General features: G+C 44.9%; 1 protein-coding gene across 1 annotated transcript; it reads left to right on the top strand.

The window, feature by feature from the left end:
- The first annotated feature begins 1618 nt into the window (after window positions 1-1618).
- On the top strand, window positions 1619-12926 carry MARCO (macrophage receptor with collagenous structure). Its single transcript, XM_057430254.1, has 15 exons — window positions 1619-1859; window positions 2908-3009; window positions 3372-3605; window positions 4026-4061; window positions 5287-5331; window positions 5702-5809; window positions 7034-7141; window positions 7246-7290; window positions 7823-7925; window positions 8021-8075; window positions 9106-9145; window positions 9294-9401; window positions 10618-10659; window positions 11520-11696; window positions 12017-12926. The coding sequence occupies exons 1-15, from the start codon at window positions 1745-1747 to the stop codon at window positions 12145-12147; spliced, it is 1449 nt and encodes a 482-aa protein (XP_057286237.1). The 5' UTR covers window positions 1619-1744; the 3' UTR covers window positions 12148-12926.
- The last annotated feature ends 11970 nt before the right edge of the window (window positions 12927-24896 follow it).

Raw genomic sequence — 24896 nt, 5'->3', positions numbered from 1 at the left:
CTTTTGCACCCATGCTACCTGGGGCATTGAGAATGGCATGGTCACAGCATGATCATGAGAGATGGGAAAGCATACCCCCTGAACTTCTTTCTCAGGGAGGAGGGCACAAAGTTCTCATTGCACCTTTTGCCTTTTAGAATAGTTTCTGAAAACTTCTTTTTAATACTTTTGAAGTAGAATGGATTTGCCTAGAAGTGTTTTTAAAAGCCTCTCTACTGTAAATCTGCTCCCTGTGTGCACCTGAATCACATCCATCCCTAAATATCCACTTGGCAACACAAGTACAGTCATGCCCAGCTCATCACCTGCACCAGCAAGAGTAGATGGCTTCAGGCTCACACAGAATAGTCAGCTGATCCACCCAAACCATCAAATATGGGCTGGGTATGAGCCCTTACCCCAGTGGGGAAGATGCACAGGTAGTTACTATGGTCCAGCTGATCGGTGGTAACCTCTCAGGCCACCCTAATTCAAGGAGAGTTCTGAGCTACTCACAATAAAGTAAATTATCCAAATTCCTATGCAGTGTGTGGCAGAATATATGATAATGGAGGATTCCTCTTCCTCCCTGCTGGTGCCAAACCAGATCACAGCTGCACAAGCACTTTTGAAAGGAAAGCACAGAAGTGGATGTAAAAATCCCCACATATTTTTAATGTAAGCCTTTAAGAGACAGGTGCAGAACAGAAGGCTTCATTCAGCACTGGGCTGTCAGGGTGTGGATTTCCAGCTCACTTCCACCTGAAGCTCACGCTACACTTTCTTCCATGGCCGCGCAAAGCACTGAGGACCCAGCAGCCACGCAGGTGAGCACAGACCCGCAGCCCAGGAGATGGCCGTGTGATGGGGACTGTCCTGAGCCTCCAGTAGGGCAGCACATGGCAGCGGCATCATGGGTGCAAAGGGCTCTGCCCAGTGCCTACCAAAGGCTTTCGCCTGCGAGCTCGGGTGAGTCATTTCACTTTGCAAAATCGAAATCAACCCTGGCACAACCGGAGACTCCAAAATGTCAAATGCCACAGCAAGGTCTACAGCCACAGGTTTTACAGGATGAGAGCAGAGATGAGGTGGTAGGATCTGTGTGTGAGGGTGTGGAAAATCAGTCAGGGAGGAAGCAGAGTCCTGAAAAGAGCTTTGGCAAGTGGGCTGCAAGTGTCTCTGCTCCATTTTATCCCAAACCCATTTGGGCTTCAGCATCCCCATCCCACCATCATTTGCTTGTCTTCACAATTCCTCCTGATTCTTTCCCTCCCTGCCCTACAGTTCCATACCATCACTAAAGTGTAATCTTGGTGCAATTTACTGTGCTTTTCACTTGCATGCAGTGCTGTACCTCCCTTCCCAGGGGATGGATCTCCAAGCTAATTTTGAACTTGGGATCTTCTTGGCTACATAAGGAGGTTTATTTGTGCTAGAAGCAAAATGACCGCTCCATGCCCAACCCCAGCAAACTGCACAGATGTTGAATAACTCAGGGCTGAATGTCTTGCAGGATCCTACCCAAGGTTCCATGGACATGGTGTCCCCAAGTGAGTGCACAAAATCAGCTGAATATCTTAGCTGTGGGATTTTTTGAGGAACTGTTCAAATTACCACATCACAGTTCTCACAAGTTTATAAAAACTGAGTAGATAGGAAAAGCATATCAGAAAGCACATCAAATCAGGAGGCAGATAGGAAGTCCCTTCATTTCTTTATTGTCCATAATCTGACAAGGCTTTAAGTTAGCCACAAGAAATTTGTCATGAAAATTAAAGACAGATACGGGGAAGATGGAAATTCGAGTGATATGAACACTTTCAGCATTTCAGACAAGATTGGGTTTGCTTCAGCTGCTACCACAACCTTTCAGATAAGTGGTAAGGATTCTTTTTATTAAATGGATTAGTATAGATTTTATCTCATCTATTAAAAAGCAGTACACAAAAATGAGATATTATATTTGTACTGCCTATTAAATTGCTTTAATAATGATTTTCCTAATAAATTATCTTCCATTTAAAATGAGAAGTATATGAAAATGTCCTTTCTAGCCAAAAGCTGATGCTGAGAATCACAAAAAATTAGTTCTTTTCCTATTTTAGAAAATGCCTAATTTCAGTGAATAAAACTTTCATGTCTTAATAGTTGAGATACTGTAATCACCAGAACAAATACAAAAATGTAAGTGTATGAATTTTTAGCTGAATATAAATATTTCATTGCTGACTAAACCATTCTATTGTAAAACTAATTAAACCATTGTACTCATTCAAAACCAAGACTTTAAACTCCTCCTTACATTACTTTGAAAAAACTCAACTAAAGGCAACTCAGTGAATGTTTGAAGTAGGTATAAATATTTCTGATTTTTTTTCTCCCTAAAACCCAAAAGTCAACAAAGCAGTTTATTTCTTTTACACTTGCTGGTGACAATTTGTTTAAAATGTTGCAGCTTGTTTTCATTTGTTCTGCAGTTCAATTTATTATTTCTTTTTCATTTGTTTCAATGCATACATGATTCATAGCTGCAATTGCATGTATGTGTCGCTCTTGATGGAGAGGGCATTCAACCCTCTTTGAATGACACCATAGGATATAAAAAAGCAATGGAAACAGTTTATTGGTGCAGAAATGGGAGAGCTACAGCATGCTGTTATAGGCTGGGCTGAGTTGTGATGGAAGTGAGCTGGTTAAATTGGCTAAGGAAAAGATGGCCAAGTGAATCGAACTGCAAAGCCTGGGTGAGAGGAAGGCAGCCTGCCTTGCCTGCAGGGCATGGCAGCCTTGCAGAGGGACCTTGCTGCTCCCTGTCGCTGAAAAGCACTGCTAATTTATTGTGGCCAGGCCTTAAATAGCTGGAAGAGAAGGGAGTTAGTAGCAGGAGTTATGTGAGATGATGTCTAGCCTACTTCTGTTGGGTTTTAGAGCCTCAAATCCAAAGAAAGCCATCTACATGCTGTGCCTGGGCAGTCCTCGGCGTTTACCTGCTGCTGCTGACAGCTGGCCAGGGGCTGCTGGCATACAAAGGTAAGGCTGCAACCTTACTGCAAGCTTGACATCAAAAGACAGCTTTTCTGGACATGGGCAACTGGGGATGAGCACGCAGATAGGAAACCTCTAAGGGAGCATGGCTGTTCCTCTTACAGCACAGCAAGTCAAAGCAGCCACTGCAGGAAACCATTCCCCCACCCCATATATGTGCTTTGCATTTGCAAAAGCACCCCTGGCTGCACTCTTGTCTGCAGCACTGGCACATTAAAATCACCTCCCCAGGTAAACAGTGGTGGTATTTATCCTTCAAGGGTGCCAAGGAGCAGCCGTGCCGAACAGCCATTTCCCAACCAGATCAGGCAGGAAATATTCACCTCATGAGCCTTTTGTTTCCTCAGTTTTTAAGATGCAGAGAGAGATACTGAAATTTCAAGAACAAAATACCTCCTCTACAGAAGAGATCGTGGAAAGCTTCTTTCCCAGCAAACTGCATTTGGAGAGAAACTCTAGAGAGAAGCCCATGGGAAACGAAGGAGAAGGCTGGAGGAGAAGCATGGAAGAGGAAATCACTATAATTAAAAGCAGCAATGCAAACCTGATGATGATGATGAGCAACATCACCCTGATTGCAGGTATAGCTCCATTTCTCCATGCTGGCTGTATAGTGGAGAAAGCTGGTTCTTCTGCACTGCTGGAAAAGCTTGGCTAAAAACCTAGTTCAGATGAACAAGCGACTGGGGCAAGATTTGGTCCTCTTGTCAGTTGCTGATGTCCCAGTGCCCAGGGCTGGACACTTGCTTCAGATGCCTTGGGTGGGGATCTTCACACATGTGGGGAAGCCAGAGCACAGCCTTGTGCAGCTTCCCTGGATCCTGCTGCAGCTGCACATACAGTGGTGGGCTCTCCCCTCCTGAAACTTGTACACCTGGGCTCTGGGTGCCCTCTGAAAGGGTAGTGTCCTCAGCTCAGACATCAAGCCTATCAACCCCATACTGATATGTTCCACACTGAGTGATGACTACTGAAAGAGATCCATTTAATATTCATTTCAGGGCCTCCTGGACGCCAAGGATATCCTGGTCCACCAGGTATGTTGGTAAATGAGCCGTAAGCAACTTTTCCTCCTTCTCTTTTTTCCCCCTAAGAGACCTGAAGTGAGTGTTTGGACTTTCAGTCTCTAGACCCATATCCTACTCAATGCACAGACACCCAGTGCCCTGACCATAAGGGACCTGTTGCACCTTCTGAGTGATCCCCCAGGAGCCCAGCTTGCCCAAGTGCTGCCACAGAGGTTGGTGACCAGCACAGGGGAACAACTCTGGCTCTGTCTCCTTACTGCTACCCCACCAGAAAAGCTCAGGGGTTATCTGCAGTAATCATCTCAAATCTCCATGTGAGACAAGAGAGGATGCGTGAGGAGGTTATGTGCCTGCTACAACCAGAGGATAGCTGGGTTTTTTGCTCCATACATACCAAGTCCTGCTGTCCAGGTCACTCCAGGACAACTCAGAGAGACCTCCTTAATCCCTGCTCTGCAGGGCCACAGCTAAACAGTGTGTGTAACAGTGGCAGATTTGCGACCTTGCCCACTCTGTCCCAGAGGAAATGATCACACAGACAGGAATGAGCTGGGTGTGAGTGCTCCCCTACACAGTCACACATAAGCTGCTGCCCTGGGCACCTGGGGGTTTTGGGTAGAACTACACTCGCTGCAGGAGATAAATATCTTCAGATTGTGAGGATGCCGCAAGCGCTAATCTAATGTTGGCTCCACTTTGAGCAGAGGTTGGACTAGGAAATAGTTTCTGTGATCCAATGATAATGATCTAAAGATCCAGTGATGATGATCTAAGATGCAATCCTTGTTAGGTTAGGCCTGTATCTCATCCATCCCTAGTTCTTGGCTACACTGATGAGGTTTTCCAAAGAAAAAAAAACCCAAACTAATAAAATTTTTAAAAATCATGTTTTCATATTTTTCTGGCTGTACTTACAATGCTGAACCAGCATCTCCTGCCAAGCACCATTACTATATATGAGAACCCAAACAGTTCTGTGCATTTTCAGGAAAGACGTCCCCAAAGGTCCCCATGAGCTGGGCTTGGCTGGAGGACAGCTGGCTGCTGCCCAGCCATGCACTCAACCAAGATCCATGGTCTTTATTCAAGACGCTGTTCTGGTCCCTGCCAGTTGAAGATTGGCCTCAGTGGTGACTGAAGCAGTGTGCACAAGTGATGATTAAAAAATTCATCTCTTCTTAGCCATTACTATGAACAGATGATGTGTGTCTGATATATATATTTTACTTCTCAGGGATACAGGGATTACCAGGGATAAAGGGAGAAAAAGGATTCCAAGGTAAGGCTTTTCTGACACCTGAATTACTTCTTTGGATGAATATAAAGTGGCTTTATGGATGATTTTATGGGCAATCTTGTCTTCAGTCAAGGTGTAAGTCAATGGGAATGTCATTGGAGTTGAAAGAAATAAGCATATGTAAAACTAATGAACGTGGACAAAAGCAAAACTTAGCTCAAAAAAATCTTATTCTAAAAGTCAACGTGTACTGGTTATGGTGGGCCAGTTCTCCACTGCCACCAGCATCACTCTCAGGCAAACATAGAGCAGAGTTTGGCTCGTGCCCGCAGCTGAGCCACATGACCTGCTGCTGACATTCACTAGATACAACACCTGATGAAGCATTAAAAAAGTGGTGTTGTCCTCACAGGCTTACGTGGACTGCCGGGTGAGAAGGGGAGTAAAGGAGATCCTGGTACTCCTGGCCCACGTGGTGAACCAGGAGTGGGAGGAAAGAAAGGAGAGATGGGTCTTGCAGGTAAGACTTCTTCATTACCTCAAAATTTTTAAGATTCTCCTGTTTAAACTCATTCTACTTAAAACATCAGAAGAAGTCTCCATAGGTCAGCATTTTGTCAAAATACAGGCAGCCCTGCTCAGTGAGGGAGCAGGACACAGGAACCTGATCTAAAGGGACTTCATTTCATATCAAACTCCAGCAAAGCTCCCAGAGGAGGGCTGGGGGAAGGGGGCATGAAAATTGTTGACTCTGTACCATGGAAGTCTCTTTGTAGAGTGACATTTGTTTAATGAAAGCCACAAGTATTCAATTATCAGCCTATTCCACATTAAAGCAGAATTGTTTCCAGTAGGATAAAAGCTGTTTCTGAGAGCTTTATATCTTATATATAACCCTGACTTTTATACACCTTAAGTAGAAGAGTTAAGCATAGTGTTTCTCCTCTGTAAGCATCTTCTGAATACTGTTGTTCAGTGGTCTCACATGGGCTTCACCTGAAAGCAAGATAGCAAAAGGAAGCAGATGTGTGTGGTGCAGACCATGGAGGACAGTTGGACAGGTTGGTTAGAGCTTCCTCAGATCTTCCATCAGACCACACATGCTCCAGTGCACTTATTAGCGCAAGTTGTTCCAGAAGAGGAAAGTGAAAGTAGGATTACCGAAAGGCAAGGACTGTGGGATCATTCTGTATCGGAAAGATTAAGGCGTCTTTAAATGAGGCATTTTCAACTAATTCAGTTCTTTGGGACCATGCTGATCAGCTGTTCAGAGAAGAGAAGGCTAAGGGAAGACGTGGCAATTCTCTGGAAGCATAGGAGTGGGACACACTGTCCTCCGTTTCCATTGTGGCTAGGAGAAAGGAAGGGTTCAGACTGCAATAATGGGTATTTAGAGAACAAAACATTCTAGTGGTAGGGATAATTGGAGGAATAGACTGGGTAAGTGTCATGGCACCACTGCAAGTCTTTAACAGCAGGTCAGACAAACATCTGGCCAGACAGTCTGGCAGAGCTGGAGGTGGCTTAGGCAGACTATTGAGGTGCCATCCAGTCCTGTCCTCCTACAGCTTTAAGGGAATGCCACTCAATGGCAAATGCAGGTTTGAGGCCAAACTCTGCTACTTATGCAGCTACACGGAGGTGCTCCACTTCCTTCAGAGATGAATGAATAAGTTTGTTCAGTTTGATTTTGCTTATTTAAAAAAAAAAAAAATTTATACACATGCGCTGTGCTGTTCAATAGGTCCTCAAGGACAGAAAGGTGAAACGGGAAAGAAGGGGTACCCTGGGCCCCCTGGACCAATGGGTCCTCAAGGACAGCAGGGAGTCCCAGGACTGCCAGGTTTCAATGGTAAGTAAGTGCAGAGGACACAGCACATATGCATGGTGCAGGGCTGCCCTACTTGAAGTGTGTGGCTAAGCCTCATTAGCACTGATGCTAGGATGTTCTTACAGGTAGCATGGGGGAGCCTGGACGTCCTGGGCAGAAAGGAGAGGCAGGTAAGCATACAGAACATGTAGTTTTCTGTAGAAATATGATACTGGTCTTTTTTTAGATGATGCTTCATGACAAGGCTAGATCCCAACATGTGTAAAAGATGATGATTAGATTAAAAAAACATTCCAGTGTTGTGTAAAATCATTCCACAGCCTTAGCTGTTTCATTTGGACCCTGCTTACTGTGCAGGAGAATGAGTGGGAAAGAAGGGTCCTGTACCATGGAGGGTCATGTCCTCTTTCTTGACATGTGTGCACACAAGAACAGAAAGTGGCTGCTCTGTTAGGACAGCACTCGTGCCTTTCAAGGCTGACAGTCTGCAAGGACAGTCTTTCACTCCAGACCAGCACTCACTGAACCACTAAGACTAGTGCTGATAGGAAAGGATTGCAATTCTGAGAAACCCAGTGACAGTTTTGCCTTCATAGGGTCAACTCGATCTGCATAGAGCAGGGGTTGGTGATCGAACTTTCTTTTTTTCACTGTCATATGTCGTGTTGCATTTCATATGTTCTGCTTTTGCTCAACCTCAAGGTGTAACCGGACCACAGGGACCTCAGGGAATTCCTGGAATCGAAGGCACACCTGGTCAGAAAGGGGAGAAGGGGGACCTGGGGCCCAGTGGTAGTCCAGGTACAACACTACTGAAACCTGTAACTCACTGAGCAACTACTCTGGTCTTACTTTGTGTGATGGCTTCACCCTTACTGATTTGCTTTTAATTTTGGGAATACCAGACATTCCAGGACTCAGAGGTGAAAAGGGAGACAAAGAAGTACCAGGGAAAGGAGAATAAAAGATGTTCAGGGTTGACAACATGCATCATGCAGACACTGGAAAGGGGTCTACAACAGCAAGGAGATTTGTTGAGTCCTGTTCTTGGAGCCCCAACACATCCCAGGATGCCATATTGGGCCTGGGCCTCTGCTGGGGTGTTAGCTGTTCACTGGAAGAGTTGTTTCTGTAAGATGAACAAGGAGGTGATGTTGCCTACATTTTTGTGTAAATAGAAAACGCACAAAGCAGCATTTTAAGATGAACCAAACAACAACCTCCCTACTGGAGTGAAAGACAAATTGTACTGCCTGTAAAGTTGGTGGGGACGGGTTATTGAGCATAGAAAGACAGCAAGCATTTGTCCTGGGCTCCTCTGTAGCATTGCAGGAAGAGGTATCTTCACAGGCCAACTTAGAGCACATAACAAAAAGGCCTTTTCTTTGACCTTACATCTGACAAAGGCCACCTCTCTGTCTCAGGCACCCAAATGATAGGGTGACATTTTGCAGTACAAGCCTATTCCCATGTATTTCTCTTGAATCAACCATTTTAACCCTGAATTTATGTAGTGTACACAACCTCTTATATCCATTAGGAGGTGACAAAGGTCCAAGTGCTGCACCCTTCTACTTTCATTGATACCTGAATGATAAGGATGGGAGTCACCCGGCCCAGCATTATGTTCTTACATAGGTCTAATGCACTTAAATGTACATGTCAGGCTCTCTATACAGTAACTGAAGACCCACCTGGAGGAATGGTTTCTACCCCATCAGTGGAGTTTAGGATATGGAATAAACGACCAGAAGTTGATTGACTTCAGGAGAAGACAATTCTCCATTGCCTGTATTTTCTTGATTGATGAGGTCTGCACTGCGTATAATGGGAAATAAGAAACCCACTTGAGAAATAGATGCCTATGGTGTGGACAGCTGAACTAGATGAGTTGAAATCCATTACAAATACTAGTTTGCATACACTTTTATAAATGTATAAATATCTGTCTTATAATATTGTTTGTTTTGGTGATCTTAGGTCTTCCAGGGCAAAAAGGAGCAAAGGGAAACCAGGGCCCACCAGGTAAACCCTTGTTTGACAGCATGACTTAGTCTGATGACGCAAAGCACTTTAAATATCACATTTCACTTCTTTGCATCAATGTGAAATGCTTGTCACGTGCCTTCCTTGGGAGGGGACAAAGGCAATGACTTTCTTGCTTTCCACCCAGGCAGCCTAGGCCTAACTGGTCAAAAAGGAAGCAAGGGTGATCATGGCAATCAGGGTCCAAAAGGAGAACCAGGAGTAAAAGGAGCCAAGGGAGACCATGGATTCCCTGGTAAGTCTGTTTGCCATGGGGTCTGTAGAGCTGATGGTGCATTCAGGTTTGGGACTCCACATCACAGACTGGCACAAGCATGTTAACAAAGCTCATTCGGAGGAACTCAGCAGACAGATCAGTCAGACAGATCAGACAGATATGCAAGTAAATAGATATATTAGATTTTCTCAAATCCCTGAACTCACAGAAAACCGGAACAAGCCATCCTCCTCTTTACTTGGTACAGAGACATCCTGCAGCATACCACACTGCTGGGATAAATCCCATGGCAGTCAGGAACACTGAATTGGAAACACCAGTGCTATTTAACCATGCCTCATTAATTGTAGGACACAAAAATAGTTCAAAAGAGCCAACACTGCAGCTACTCCCAACCCTTACCCCCTCCCTTCTGATCATAGAATGCTTCCACAAACCATAAGACCATAATGTAGTAATAAAAATCACCAAACAGTAGTTGCAATAGACCACGTGAAGCAGCCAGTGTTACAGATGGTTTTTCTTTTAATTGCTCACATAGAACAGTACAAGAGTCCTCAAACATAAAATAAACTAGAGCCTATGTGACGGTCCTCCATGCACTCCTCTTGTGGAGCTTTGCCTCTGGAGGAGGGTAAAAATGTAATTGGGGTGACTCCGGGCTAGGGACTCCCTTCTACATGGGTGTCATCTCCTGGTCCCAGGAAGGAGACAGCAATGTGTGCTTTGTGGAGGTAGCTTCTGGGGGAAGAGCTCATTGGGTCTTTTTCAAACACTCCTGCTCTCAAGACCAGGATGATGCACAGAAATGTGGAGGACTGTTGGGAGTGGCTTTCTGCTGCTCGGTGCCAGTACCTGGAGAGCAAATCCCAAGATGTAGATCTTCCTGCAAGTACTCTGGGAGATACCATGCCTGCTTCTGGAAAGTCCAAAGGCTATCAGAGATGTAATCTTGCAGGTAGCAGTGGGAATAAGATAAGCTTCCCATGAGTGAGTGGACGGGATTTTGCAAGTGGTCCTTTTCTTGAGTCACATGTTAGTAAGACTTTGCTGTATGGTATACTAGTTTTCCTGCCATGTTTCTTTTACATTCACTTAGTCACTTAAGGGGGTGCATTCTACAAGAGGACAGAGACCTTATATCTCTGACTTACCCAATTATTCAGGAAAAGTTAATAACTGAATTTTTCCCTGAACAGCTGTCAATTATTTGCTTTTTTTTAATTTGGAACAGGTTCACCAGGAACAAAAGGGAGCAAAGGTGAAAAAGGAGCAGGTACTGGACTTTTATTTCTTCTCTACTTGCCCTCTGGCATTGAAGCTATCTGAAATCAGGACCAACTTGCCCCCTGTGCACACTGGTTAACCTGCAGCAAGGCTACCAGAACCAAGGGGTCCAAGCTCTGAGCTTGGTGTCCCTAGACCCAGGAGAGAGTGTTGAATTGTTTGGATTCACCTGGAGTTTTGTGTGCAGTTCTGGTGTCCTCAACATAAAAAGGACATGGAACTGTTGGAACAAGTCCAGAGGAGGGCCATGAGGATGATCAGGGGACTTGAACACCTCCCGTATGAAGACAGGCTGAGAAAGTTGGGGCTGTTCAGCCTGGAGAAGAGAAGGCTGCGTGGAGACCTCATAGCAGCCTTACAGTATCTGAAGGGGGGCTATAGGGATGCTGGGGAGGGACTCTTCATTAGGGACTGTAGTGACAGGACAAGGGGTAACGGGTTAAAACTTAAACAGGGGAAGTTTAGATTGGATATATGGAGGAAGTTCTTTACTGTGAGAGTGGTGAGGCACTGGAATGGGTTGCCCAGGGAGGTTGTGAATGCTCCATCCCTGGCGGTGTTCAAGACCAGGTTGGATGAGGCCTTGGGTGAGATGGTTTAGTGTGAGGTGTCCCTGCCCATGGCAGGGGGGTTGGAACTTGATGATCTTAAGGTCCTTTCCAACCCTAACTATTCTATGATCCTATGATTCTATGAGTTACCAGTAACCTGTGGTCCCGCCCTGGCTACAGCCATGGGGATGGGAACATTCGTCCAGTTTGAGCAGTCACTGCTTCTGTCTTTCGGTATGCTTTTTTCTTCTTGCCTATATAACCAGTGGAGTTATTTTCTTCTCTTCTGAACTGTCAGGCAGCTTGAGTCCTTTTGTACGAATTGCGGGAGGGGGCAGGAGAGGCCGAGTGGAAATCTTGCACAAGGGGTCCTGGGGAACAATATGTGACGATGGCTGGAGCACCCAAGATGCCACTGTGGTCTGTCGAATGCTGGGATACACCCGTGCGATCGATGCCTTCACAGCCACAGCAGGTGAGTCCACACCAGCTTTTCACCTCCCTAGGCCTGGCATGGGAGTTTACGTACACACAGAAAGCACCATAGCAAGGTCCTCTACATGAGCAGCAAGAGAGCAAAGATCTTCTGAAAGGGGCAGCTCATTTCCATTGGGATGGGGTAGCTGCATGTCCATTGCTGCTTGAACTGTGCCCAAAGGCTTGATTTCCAGCAAGCCAGCTGTGCAACCCAACCTACCCCTGCTGTCCACAGGGGTCTCTTTAGAAAAAAAACAAACATATTCTTTTTTTAGTCCAACAGTTTGTTTGTTTGTTTGTTTAATTCATCTTCCAAAGGCACTGGAGAAATTTGGCTTGATGACGTGAACTGCAGAGGGCATGAGTATTCAATTTTGGACTGTGAAAAAACAAACTGGGGTGTGAACAACTGCTCGCACAATGAAGACGCTGGGCTGGAGTGCATTTGATGGGACAGAGAGGCTGCCCTGGGAGCCGCTGCCTGCCTCTGCTCTCTATGTGGCTTTTCTTCATAACGTGAATCCAATTTAATCAGTCTGTGCTTATGGTCTCTTTACCAGGTCATAGTAATATTGACAGAGAAAGTTGAATTTTCCATAAATCGATAATGGTTTCAAGACCCATAGGTAACCTGAAACATTTCAGCTGTCACTAAACAACCAGAGACCTGGCACGTGAGTCAGTTCACATCTTTTCCAGTTATGTGACAGCAGCTCATCTGCAGTAGCTCCCATGTATGTGACCTCTGAGTCCACAGAGAAGAAGAGATGGTCCACTTCAGCTTAGTGCAGTAGAACAGGATCAGTGTGCAGAAACAGACAGCTACTGCAGCTGAGCTGGCTAGTCCATCTTCATCACAGTACAGTTGTGAATCTAAGCCTAAAACCCTCAGTGAAGTGCATACATCCAAGAAAGCAGATGCTTAGAAATCATCAGATGATCTTTCTGGCATGAAAATAGAAATGTTCTCCAGAAATCATGCTGATCACAGGTTAAAGTGAAAAAATAAGTGCCTGGGATCTAAGTGCCATACTGTCTTGGTTTAGCACAGACCTTGTTTTTGGCCTTGACCAAGTCCCCTGTCCTATCTGTCAATGTTTCCTAACCTGTCCTCAGAAGCAATACTCCTTACCTTATCTGTGCATAAAGCTAAGCATTTCACACCTTTAGAAATTAGATGCTTCAGTAAAGCAATAGAACAATGAATAAAAGTTATAATGAGAAAGTATCAGATAATTAAACTTCCAGAGTGAAAATATGGGCTTCTACCTTAACTGAAAGTGTTATATGTGTCTGAGATAATAGCTGAGGGGCTTCTCTTTCTTAAGGATTTTTTTTTCTTGAGTCTTACCCTTTTCCACCAGCACAGGGCATCTGGGAGGTGACAAGCAGCCTCTATCAATGTAGCAGGGCACTTTGCAGCAACCTTCTTGTGTACATTTGATTCCTGGCTCTGGTTTAGAGAAGGCAAGGATTACTTGCCACAAATGCTGGTAGTCCTCGTATTTCGTAGCTGGTGGAAGCATGAAAAACAGTGGCTTATCTGCACAAGAAGAGACAAAAGCTTTCTGTTCTGGTAACGAGCCCCAGCAGCACTAATTCATGCTGAGCACCAGAGCTTGGGCTAACACAGGTTTCTGCAGGGCTCCCACAGACAGTGCTGAGCCTGCATGGGTTTCCTTCATCTTTCTTTGTATGTCAGTTTGTAAATAAAATGTTTGTACTATTAGGAGATATTTATAAGCTGCATTCTTGTCTTGGTACATCAGCATGTGGTGCTAACACTCCCATTTTCTCACATTCCTCCCTAATAGGGTACGTTTGTCACCAGTTTTCAGGGTAAATGTTGATATATTTGAATTTTTCACCAGGCAAAACTTCCACTGAAGGGAAAGTCACCATGTTCCAAATGATGACCCTTTGGCTGGACTTAAATTCACATAAATCTCCTTTTTGGAGAATGGGCATCCAGAAAATAGCAATTATGCCAGGATTCAGGTCAAGACATAGGGCTTATATCTACATGCCCAGGGCAAAGGACACCACAGACCAGCCCATCTTTCCCTACACGCAGCAGGAACAGATTCAACCCAAGTTACTGTCCAGCAGTGTGGCCATAAAGCAGAGCATGGTGTGCTTAACCCAGTCCCCTGTCACTTCTTCACCTTGCAGTGCTGTTGTGAAAATCTGCACCCTGGAGACAGAGGGATTTTGTGGCAGTTTGGGAGAGCCCATGCCAACACTGAAGAGCTCAGTGCCAGGTACACAACATGTCATTCATGTTGCAGGGACTAAAGGAGGAAGCAGGATGTGGGCAATGGAGGGAGGTCCTGTGTTTAAGCTCAGTGGCACCACAGCTTTGTTGCAGCACAGCCCTGAGGAAGTGCTCAAGGTGGCTCAGGAAGGCACACAGTGGGGCAATGGCTGCAGGGGCAGGCAATGCCACTGCTAGAGGGAAACAGGCCAAAACATTCCTGGCAGCATTGCCATAGCCCATTCCATTCAACTGGATGCAGGAACCATTACGAAGTGTCTGCACCAGTACAGTGCATTCTGGCCTGGGAAGGGAAACAGAGGGCTCAGGACCAGGACCTGTGTTAATATTACCATGCTGGTAAAGCCAGATCTTGGCTTGAAAACAAACATTGCTATCATAAAGCAGCTCTGTATCCCTGGTCCTGAGCTGGAAGTCCAGCCAGATGGGAGGAGAGCTGTGGGCACAAAGCTCACACAAGAATAAGAAACACAGACATTTCTGCCTGCTAAAGCAGAGCATGTCTGAGCAGCAAGAGAACTGAGCCCAATAGAGGGTGTGCCATGCGTAAGAAATAGCATCCCCTGGAGGGGACCACTGTGGCCAGCCAGGTCGTGGTGCCTCTGATTTCATACTCCCTGACTATGTAAGCCCTGATGGATCCCCTTGGAAAAGCACTGCCCAGCTGTTAATAAAGAGCAGAAGATGCTGGTGGTGACAGCAAAATTTACATCTGATCCTCTTCTGTCCAAACTAGAGTGAAATCATAAAGAAGTCACTGATGTCATTAAAGCAGGAAGAAATCCTTCTCTGGTCCCCTAAGAGGCAGATGAGCTGAAGCAGTCATGGAGCTGTGAGACCGTTAAGCTGTAGACTTGCTTCCCACGAGAACCAGTAGCCCAGGTGCCAGAATAAAAATTGGAAGTCCAGCTTTAGCAGATTCCTAAGCTCACAATGAATTCCATGTTTTTAATTCAAATCGCAGATATCATGGCAGCTTCTCACCTGATACAAACTGACATACTCTCAGCTGCGTTGCGTTTTGGTAGGGGTAAGAAAAACCCTTATTTCATTCCAAAAACAAAACAAAACCCCAGATTTTTTTTTAAAACCACGGGATAAAGCTAGCATGGGCACAGCTGGATCCAAATTATCTTCATGTCAATTCTTGTATCAAATAAAGGTTTCCCAGCACGAGCAACGGCTGGACATACCCCAACAGTGTGCCACCAGCGCGATGAGCCCCGGGCTCCTTCCCGGTAACCGCGCGGTGCTGAATTACCGGGGTCTCCCCGCCGATAATGCGCACGTGTATTTATTAGAAATGCTCCTTCCCGACACTAAGGGGAGCTCAAGGGCCGCCACCCGCTCCGCGGCCGACGTGCCGGGGGTCCCGCGGTCCCCCAGCCTGGATGGGATGAGACGGGATGGGATGGGATGGGATGGGAGGCTGCCCCTTCCCAGCCGGGAAGGCGGCAGTTCAAACAGCACATCCCTTTTTCCTGATGCTTTCTACCCTGGGGAACCGTGGCTCCTGCGCATCGCAGGAGGAGGGTCCCGATGATGTTTCCACGGGGTGCCTGTTATGTCCCACCTGTGTCACAGGGAGGGACAAAAACGTGTTTTGTTTTGTTCAACAGACTGATGGCACATGCAGCAAGACCTAAAACTCGAAAGCAGGGAGCTTGGTCTAAGAGGGTGAGGCAGGTTGTGGTGGTTTCTTAGTCTTCAGTAGCTCCAGCTGTGGTCAGCCAGTCCTCTTAGAAAGGGATTTGGAAAAATAAAATAAGAGTGGTTCAGTCTCTTGTGCCTGATGATTTGTGAGAAACTACCAGGCAGTCTGGACAGTTGTACAGGTTTTCTTCTCCACTCTTAATAGTTAGAAACAGTATTTTTAAGGCAAAACCCCAGATTAAGCCAGCATGTCAGAGTGGTCCCCTTGCAGAGACAGAGGAGGGACAGCTGCTCAGCTCACCCCAGCCTTGATGCTGTGAGAGCAGGACACGAGTCACAGCAGCAGCACTTGGAGCTTGAAACCCAGAACCAGGACCCCAAGGTGGTAGGTTTGTGGGGTACACATGCCCCACATGTCTATTTCTGCAGTCCAACAAAGGTTCATGGCATCAGGAAGAGTGACACAAGGTCCCACACCATAGTTGGTGAGCAATCAAAAATGCCTCTGGAGTCTACAAAAATGGGTCTGTGACCTAGAGGCTGGCTTGCACGCCCACACCACCTCCCTCCCCACATACCCAGCTCAGTGCTATTTGGCCCTAGCTTTTAAGTCTCACAACAGCCCTACACTGCCCTAAAATAGCTGTCTATAATAGCTAATAAGGAACTGTACTGCTTTGCTTATCATCCACTTCCAGCACCAATTAAAAAGACTTAGTTAAACAAAATGCAATTACACTGTCATGGATAAAAGGGATACAATTAATTACAAAGGAATACTTTCCCCTAGGAATGTTATTTTCAGATGTTCCTGTCCCTGTCCCTGACCACTCCTTGTGATCTGAAGAGATTTGGGGTGGGGAGAATTGGGGGAGTTTGGGTACTTTGTCTTCCCATCTCGCTGACTCACTTATATTCTGAGGGAAGTTGTAAGACCCATGAGGACGCAGATCTTCTCTAGAGCCCTAAAACATTGTTTCCAACATATCTGACAACTGTTGTCCCTGCTTTTCCAAGAAGATGGGAGGCTGTCTGGCACCAAGGTGGGACTTCCCTCCTTCTGGGGAGAAAACAGGGGTTTCTGTCAACTGTGAATGAATGGGAAGCAGCCAGAGACTGGAAGATATGTGCTGTGGCTGGAAGGATTTACTAAAATCTGTGGGAAGGGAGGAGACACGTGCCACCTTTCCCAACCCAATGCACAGGCAGGCACCCAGGCTGACGGTTTTCTAGCTCTGTAGTGCAGAGACACTTGATCTCAGCCAACACCTCTGATCTCAGCCAATACCTCTTCCATGAGCAGGGGCATTGAAAAGCTCAGCTCTGCAGCAGGATGCAGATTTCTCAGAATCGGAGCTTCAGATCATGGAGGATCCTGCTGAGAATGTGTGTTAATAAATACAGAGTATTTATCTAATCATTGTCATGTCTTCATATTGACATTACTGTCAAACCACAGAAAAATGACACAGAGGAGAAGGCTGCAGCTTGCCAGTAGTTTGTTTAGAGTCTGAATGCAATTTTCATAGCCTCAACAGAATTCACATGCAACGGAAGGCACAGAGAGATGCAGAAGAGCAAATAGCCAGTTCTCCAGGTTTACAAAGCCTTAAATTTATGCTGAATGTATAACACGTCACCTTAGCAAAATTCTTAATGATTCCAGTTGCAAATGTAAGTAAGGCAATTTAATTTGGCTTACAGCTAACAAGTAGGTCTCTCTGAGGGATGTTGTTCTTTAAAGCACATTGAAGCCATCACGTTAAATCATGTAATAAAGGAATGACTCTCTGGTCACATTACATACAGGTAAACATTTTAATATGCATGCTGGCTATATCTAAAGATTAAACTCATAATGTAATATATGGATCACTAATTGTATTTTAACTCTTCTGAAGTCTTCTGTTTGTGGAGTGAGATCATGTCACCACAAATCTGCCAACACATCTCTTAGTTTTTTTCTGCTAAACATCATGGTGGAAGCAGCATCTGGCCTCAAAAGGCTCAGATATGGTTTTTTCTGTTTCACTTGGTGTCAGAACTGGTCATGTTTTGCTTGGTTAACTGTCTTCCCACCAGCATGGTCCAGCAAAGGCCCAACCAACCATCTAGTGCAGCACACAGCCCAAGCCACAAGTATTTCTGACCTCAGCAGAGAGGCTGGTTTGGCTCTCACTGGGACAGGCATAAAGCTGGAGCATGCACCAATGTATTCAGCTGCTGTGCTATGATGCAGAGCTGAATTTAACCCGAAGTATTTAAGCAAACTGTTAGTGGTAGCTCCAAATGATTATCCACTTATTTCAGTATTTGTCTTTTTCAAATGTGACCTAAAATCTATAAGTAATTAGTTATTGTACTGGCTGGAGTACTGCAAAATGCTTCCCTTCATTTTTTATTCAGACTCTGAGCTATAACTCCAGAATCATTCTAGTCATACCAGCCTTCAAAAGTCTAAACTGGGAGGAAGGGAGGCTAACACCTTAATATCACTGAGATTTGCAAGAATATGTGAGGATTTTCTGGGGATTCAGTGTGAGATTAAAAAAAAAAAAAAAAAGCGTTTTGCAGACAAATAAAGGAACTTGTGCCTCCAATTCAAATGGAAAGACACATCCAAATGGAGAAAGATTTAAATGTTAAGTGCTAAATAAACATTGTTATTCAACAGCAGTCTTTGTCTTTTGAATTCTAGGTTAAAACTACTTCACAGGGACCATTAGAGCTCATTACTCTCCTTTGTTGAAACTAAATAAATTTCAACAATACAAGTTTCAGAGTGAAGGGGAATTGCCCCCTGAAACACCTCTCAAGTCATCTGAGTGCCACAGCAGGGGAAAGCAGAAGGGGACTTTGAAAGTTGTTAAATAAGTATACCATATCAGTGAGAAAGTAGCACACAAGTTGCATTTATTCTGGGTCCACTTTGTGATTTTTTTACATAAATACTAACAAATAAGTGGCACAGTGAAGGTGCTGATTCCACACCATCAGGGTATCAGCAGCATAACAGAGCATGGCTCTGCAATGACTTTGTATCTCGCTGCCTTAGGAAATCCCACTGAAGTCAAAGGATTCAGAGGGCTTTCAGGCTCGAGACATAAATCACTCAAGATATGAATTACTGCCTTATTAGAGCAGCTTCATAACTGTAATTCCAGATAAATATAAATTAGTCTGATCTCTTATGATAACGTGCAACAGGAAAAAAAAATCATCTCCTACTAAGCTGACTAGCTGTTCAAAGGAACTGCAGCAAACTTTCACAGATGTTAAGACCAGCAGGACCATTATAAAAATCTCATCTGACCTTCTGCATGGTGCAGGGCAGAAAAACTTACCCAGGAGTTTCTGCATCATTCTGAAACTACAGCTTGTTTTCTAGGAAGGTGTCTCCTCTTGGTTTCAAGTTTTCTGAAAGCAAAGAAATCGCCATGTTCCTGAAAAAAACCCATATCCTTGCCATGTTAGTTATCCTGCTAGTTCTCTCATAATATCTCCACTCAACCTGTGCTGGGACATGAGGAGCCAGCTGAGGTCCTTGAGCCACCCCTTGGTTTTGCCTTAAATTTGTTCAGACAGGGTTCAAGAGAGAAAAGTTTTCCCTAATACAGTTAGCTTCACCTGGCATGGACAACCCACAGCCAGATTTTGGAAGAGCTACTGTACCAGCCAAGCAGCACACCTGTAAAGGGATGACAATGTCCTTGCTGGAATTAAAAGAAGAAAATGCGCAGCACATGCCAAGATCAAACTGGACCTTGATGGTTTTACACCTGATTGACACCTGCAAGGGAATTTCTGGAAGGTTTTTGCCATGGTAGCTGGGGCTCATGCAATGACTGGGGCTCTGCCATTGCAGTTGTGCAGTTGCTGTGATTTCATAGAATAGTTAGAATCGTTAGGGTTGGAAAGGACCTCAAGATCATCAAGTTCCAACCCCCTGCCATGGGCAGGGACACCTCACACTAAATCATATCACCCAAGGCTCTGTCTAATCTGGCCTTGAACACCGCCAGGAATGGAGCATTCACAACCTCCCTGGGCAACCTATTGCAGTGCCTCACCATCCTTACAGTAAGGAACTTCCTCCTTATATCCAATCTAAACTTCTCCTGTTTAAGTTTTAACCCATTACCCCTTGTCCTGTCATTACAGTCCATTACAGTCCCTAATGAAGAGTCCCTCCCCAGCATCCCTACAGGCCCCCTTCAGATACTGTAAGGCTGCTATGAGGTCTCCACGCAGCCTTCTCTTCTCCAGGCTGAACAGCCCCAACTTCCTCAGCCTGTCTTCATACGGGAGGTGCTTCAGTCCCCTGATCATCTTCATGGCCCTCCTCTGGACTTGTTCCAACAGTTCCATGTCCTTTTTATGTTGAGGACACCAGAACTGCACACAATACTCCAGGTGAGGTCTCATGAGAGCGGAGTAAAGGGGCAGGATCACCTCCTTGGACCTGCTGGTCACGCTCCTTTTGATGCAGCCCAGGATATGGTTGGCTTTCTGGGCTGCAAGCGCACACTGGAGCTGGCTCATGTTCATTTTCTCATCAACCAACACCCCCAAGTCCTTCTCCGCAGGACTGCTCAAAGCATTTCAAAGGAGATGCTTTGATTTTAGAGTAGCGATGCAAGAAGCTCAGTGGGGGTGGAAAGCTCTCAACACACTTCTGAGGCCCTCAAACTCTTTTCTGGGTGGAAATGAGATCAAAATAACTTAAGTGGTACTGTTTGCATGAGTAACAGCTAATCCAAATTGCCCAGGACTGAGAAATGAGGATCCCAGGGCTAAAAGAACAAGGGTTTTTTTTTCCTACATATGGGTAAAGACTGTTGACTCAACTTGCAGGGCTATAAAATTTCTCCAGTAACAAGCAGGAACAGACTCCTACAGCAATGCTGGAGGGAAGGGAAATACCCTGTCTCTGAGAATCTAGCTATTTCTATCAGCCTGGAATAGCTGCACACTATAAATGGATCTGCCTGCAGTTAAGGGATAGACAAGCAGAGGAAGAAAGCCTGTCATTTCTCCTGTGTTTATACTCCAGAATTTCAAGGTTCTGAGTGGGGAAGTCCCCTACTCCCCTGTTATTTGCTTTAGAGGCCTTTTTGACTCCTCCTACCAGCGCAATCTGGCATGGAGAAGGCAGAAGAATGGAGAGAAGCATCCCTCTTTCCCAGGGGCTGCTGTGACCACCGTGTTCTGGTGCACTTGAATTTTCCCCCTTTTGGGCTAGGAAATGTGGGGAAAAAAGTTGCTTCTTCAATGGTTTCCTTTTGCTGCTCCTGGACGTGCAGTGCCACTTCCAATTACAGGCTGGCGTGTCAGCGATGACCTGCTCCAGTGTGACGTGCTGTGACCCTGTGGGGCAGATGCAGTACACTGAGGATACAAGGATGAAAAGCAGAGTCTCCAGTAAACATGTGGGGCCCAGCATAGTGAGGGGTTGTTGTGTGATGAGATATCAGTGAAAGGCCTCCAAATATCACCCAGCATGGGAGATGAAGCAGAAAGTTGTGACCTAGGTCATGTCTGCAGCTGGTATAAAGCAGTATTACTCTGTTGATATCTGGGGAGATACGTGGATTTGCTCAGGCTAATCATTCAGCCTTTTTTTTATTCATTTTTGCTTTGTCCAGCTCTCTCAACATTACTTAACTCCCATAAAAACTGATCTAATAATATGCACTGTGGTGGTTAATGCATCTTGCAAGTCCACTCTTCTTTCTCCAGTATCTTTTATAGCACACTTATAAAACCTATTTCTGTGGAGTGGGACCACTTCTCTGATAGTGATGTGATCCCATTGTATGGGTTTGGGTGTAAATTTACATTAACAATGGCCACACATACACTGACAGTGTCAATTTTTGTCACTGCAATATGCTGTTAAGGCTTACACAAGGCAACAATGAAAGGAACAATGTCTAGTAATTTGGGATATACAATCCCCATCATGTGCACTTTCATGATCTCTCTTCCATGTCGGAATGTGTTGCTCCTGACCAGTCAAACAGCAAAAAAACCCTCATAAATACGAGTAGTGGGAAGGATGGGGCCTTTCATTTTACAGAAAAACTTGGCATACAGACAAAAAGACAGCCTTTGCATGGTACATCAGAAGATAGAAACTCACATGTTATATGAGATCCATGACAAATCAAACAAGCTGTTGTGCAAAGGAAAAGGCTCTAGAACAAACATCCCTTAGGAGATTCACAAAGTTGCCTCATCTGGAGATGGATGACACCAGAAAATGAAAGAGTAAAGTGTATTTTAGCATCCTCCCACACTCACTGGACTAGGTAATCATGCCTTTGGGCTATGTTTTCTTTATCCCTGGAAGTCCAGATGAAAACCCCACTAGGATTTGCCTTTCCAAGTAGCTCTTTGCATATAACAGGAAAAGAGCAAGAATGGTGGGTTATTTTCTTTAGTGTGGTTTGGGTTTTGTTTTTTGTTTTTTTTTTTTTAGAAAAACATTAACCACATTCATATCCATGTTCTTCATGGATATACTTTTGTGGCTGTTCTGCTAAAGGAGGCATCTTCTGGGTCAGATGAAAAGATACAAACAGCTGAATTTCAGCCAGTCCTAGAAATGTAAGTGAAAGAAGGAGAAACGACTGCCGGAAGGCCCTTTGAGCACTGTATCTGTGTTGCAGGTGTTTCATGAAAGCTAGGTAATAAAATCAGGATTGCAGTTGTATTAATCCATGCTGGATCTGTGCCAGACCAGTGACTGCTGTTCTTACAGTCACGGACTTCAGAGCACCTTCTGCAAACTCCATTTCCCCTTCCAGTATCCCAAGTGGAAGTCAGAACATGGTCCAAAAGCCTGGAGCAGCATTCCTTTGCCCCTAAACTGGGGCTGGGATGTGCTCTGCCCCTCATCTCCCTCAACACTGGAGAAAGGGTTAAAAAATACATGAAACTTAAAGAAACATTGTCTGCAGGACATGTGGGATAAGCTCTGAAGTTGGCAACAAATGGGACCATTGAGCAAGGGAGAGATTGAGCTCTGTCTCTGTCAACATCAGGTGCACATCTCCCCCAGGCACCTCAGAAGGGAGGCAATGCTGGTGTGGTTTGTCTTCTTCAAGGAACTCAATTAACACTTTTGGTTATACTGAACCAGCTGGTTCCTTCCCTGGCATTTACCTTGCAAAATTTGGAGTTTCCCTTAGAGAGTCTTCCTGGAGGTTATCCTAGCGATGAGTCAGAGGCTAAATGCCTCCCAGAACCAGACTTTCCTACTCCTTTGAGTCCCTCTCAGCACTTATTACACCAGTAAAAGAAATCCCATTCCAGTTCTTTACCTTCCCTCGCAAATACAGAGAACCCTAGGGCCATGTGCCTCCTGTCTGTCACTCAGCACAACTCCCATCAGCTGTATCAGCTGCTTGTAGCCCAGAAGCAGCAGCCAGGGATGGACATTGACAAGGGGCTTTTAGGAGTCCATGTGACATTTATAAATCCTTCACTACCTCCTTTTCCCAGCCAGCCATAACCCTTTGGTGGGCATAGTTTCTTGGTGCAGGCCTCATTGAAAAGCCCACCCAGTCCCCATTTCGCCACCCACTGCCCATGCAGCCCCTTCTGAAATCAGACCTGAATTCCCCAGGTTCAGGACTCCCCCAGTCACTCCTTAGATCTGGAGGGAGAAGATTCAGGGTGAAAGAGGAGTGAATAAAAGGTGAAGGATATAATGTTATCATCTGGGAAGTGTGTGGTACTGCCAAGAGCAGAGGATTTAACTAGGGACTGAGAAAGCTTCAAGGCAGATGCATTAACTGGTGGGGTGTGGGATGCTTTAAGAGTCAGGATTCACAGCCTTGGGCATGTTTTTGCTGGTTGCCCAGCAAATGCTCAGGCATTTGAGGAGGGACTAGCTGTAACTGCTGTGCACAATCCTCGGAGTTGGGTTTTTTGCCTTCCTCTCAGGTTCCCAAGCAGCACATATGACCCATCCACAAGGCCAGAAGTAGGCTTGCCCACCAGCTTTCTAATACAGAAAACAGCAGGCACCATCCCAAAATAGTTATTTAAACAAGACATTTTAAATTGAGCTGCACTGATTATTAGAAAGTGCAGTAATTTTCTGTCTCATGGCACAAAGGTGTTATAAAACTGACATGAACAGCACTTCATCAACGCCTCTAGCTCCAGCTTTCCCCCACCTTGATACTTCTGCAGTTTAACCTTATTATTGCTGTTTATATGTTCACACCATGCAGTCCCAATCCATCATTTGGGTCTGTGCCATCCAGCATTCAAGGATTCTGATTCTTCACTTAATATCAAAGCTCCTAGTGATGAAATGGTTTCTGACCCAGAACATAGCGACAGGGATGCAAAGTTAGAAAACTGCTGAAGTTTTGTCAAAGTATAAGCATAGAAGACAGTTGTGTAGTGATTTCATTCACATTTCTTTAAAGACACATTTGGACAGGAGAAACTCCTTTACTATAGTGTAGAAGTGCTTATTCCCCAGCTAACACCAAGTACCACAGCTAAGTCTATCTAGCAAAGTATTTGTGGATCCTTTCCCCTATCTTTAGGGTTTTTTGACTTCTATTCATTTGTACATCTTCCCCTCTTTAGCTGTAAACTTTTCCAATATGTTCATATGATATGAATTTATAAACCAGATGATAGCCATCATTTTCACTTTGAGGAGGCAGACAGATGTAGCTTTAACTGAGGCTTTAACTCTTAATCTTTGCTTTCAGAGCTGTATTTACTGCTCTATTGATGTTTCTGACATTTAGTTCCAAATTTCCTATCTCTTTCAAATGAGGTCATGGTTGCTGGCAGTATTTGAAAATACTGATACTATTAATCAGCAAAAGTCTTGTGGAATTTAAAATAAACATTGTGTCTGTCTTGCGTGACAAAAGACTAATGCTAAGCTAGCCTCAGCCAACATATTAAGGCATGGAATACAGAGCAGGCTGTAGGTTAAGACTTTAAGGTTGGTTAAGACAGAAGATATTTTAGTCCCAGCTGAGAAAGGAAGAGAACAATGTCAGGGTTGCATAGGCTCAGGCAGGTCCTCAGCTGGTGTAAACAAACTCAACTCTGTTGAGGTCAAAATGGTTTACAGCCACAGTTGTTTTTCCCGAATGAGGTGAACATAGAAAATTCCTTATTGAATCATTTCAGAAAGCTTGAGCTCTATAAATCTCATTAAAATCAAGAGGAATTAGCAGTCTGAGAGAAGACCACCCAAGTTATTGCAGGTTATCCATATCTTTCAAAGGA

This window comes from Pezoporus wallicus, unplaced genomic scaffold, assembly GCF_028554395.1.
Source record: "Pezoporus wallicus isolate ANWC-B61680 ecotype Strahan unplaced genomic scaffold, APGP_CSIRO_Pwel_v1 contig_5261, whole genome shotgun sequence".
NCBI classification, from domain to species: domain Eukaryota; kingdom Metazoa; phylum Chordata; class Aves; order Psittaciformes; family Psittacidae; genus Pezoporus; species Pezoporus wallicus.
The sequence above is the reverse complement of the archived record's forward strand: the minus strand, read 5'-3'. Positions and strand labels throughout refer to the sequence as shown.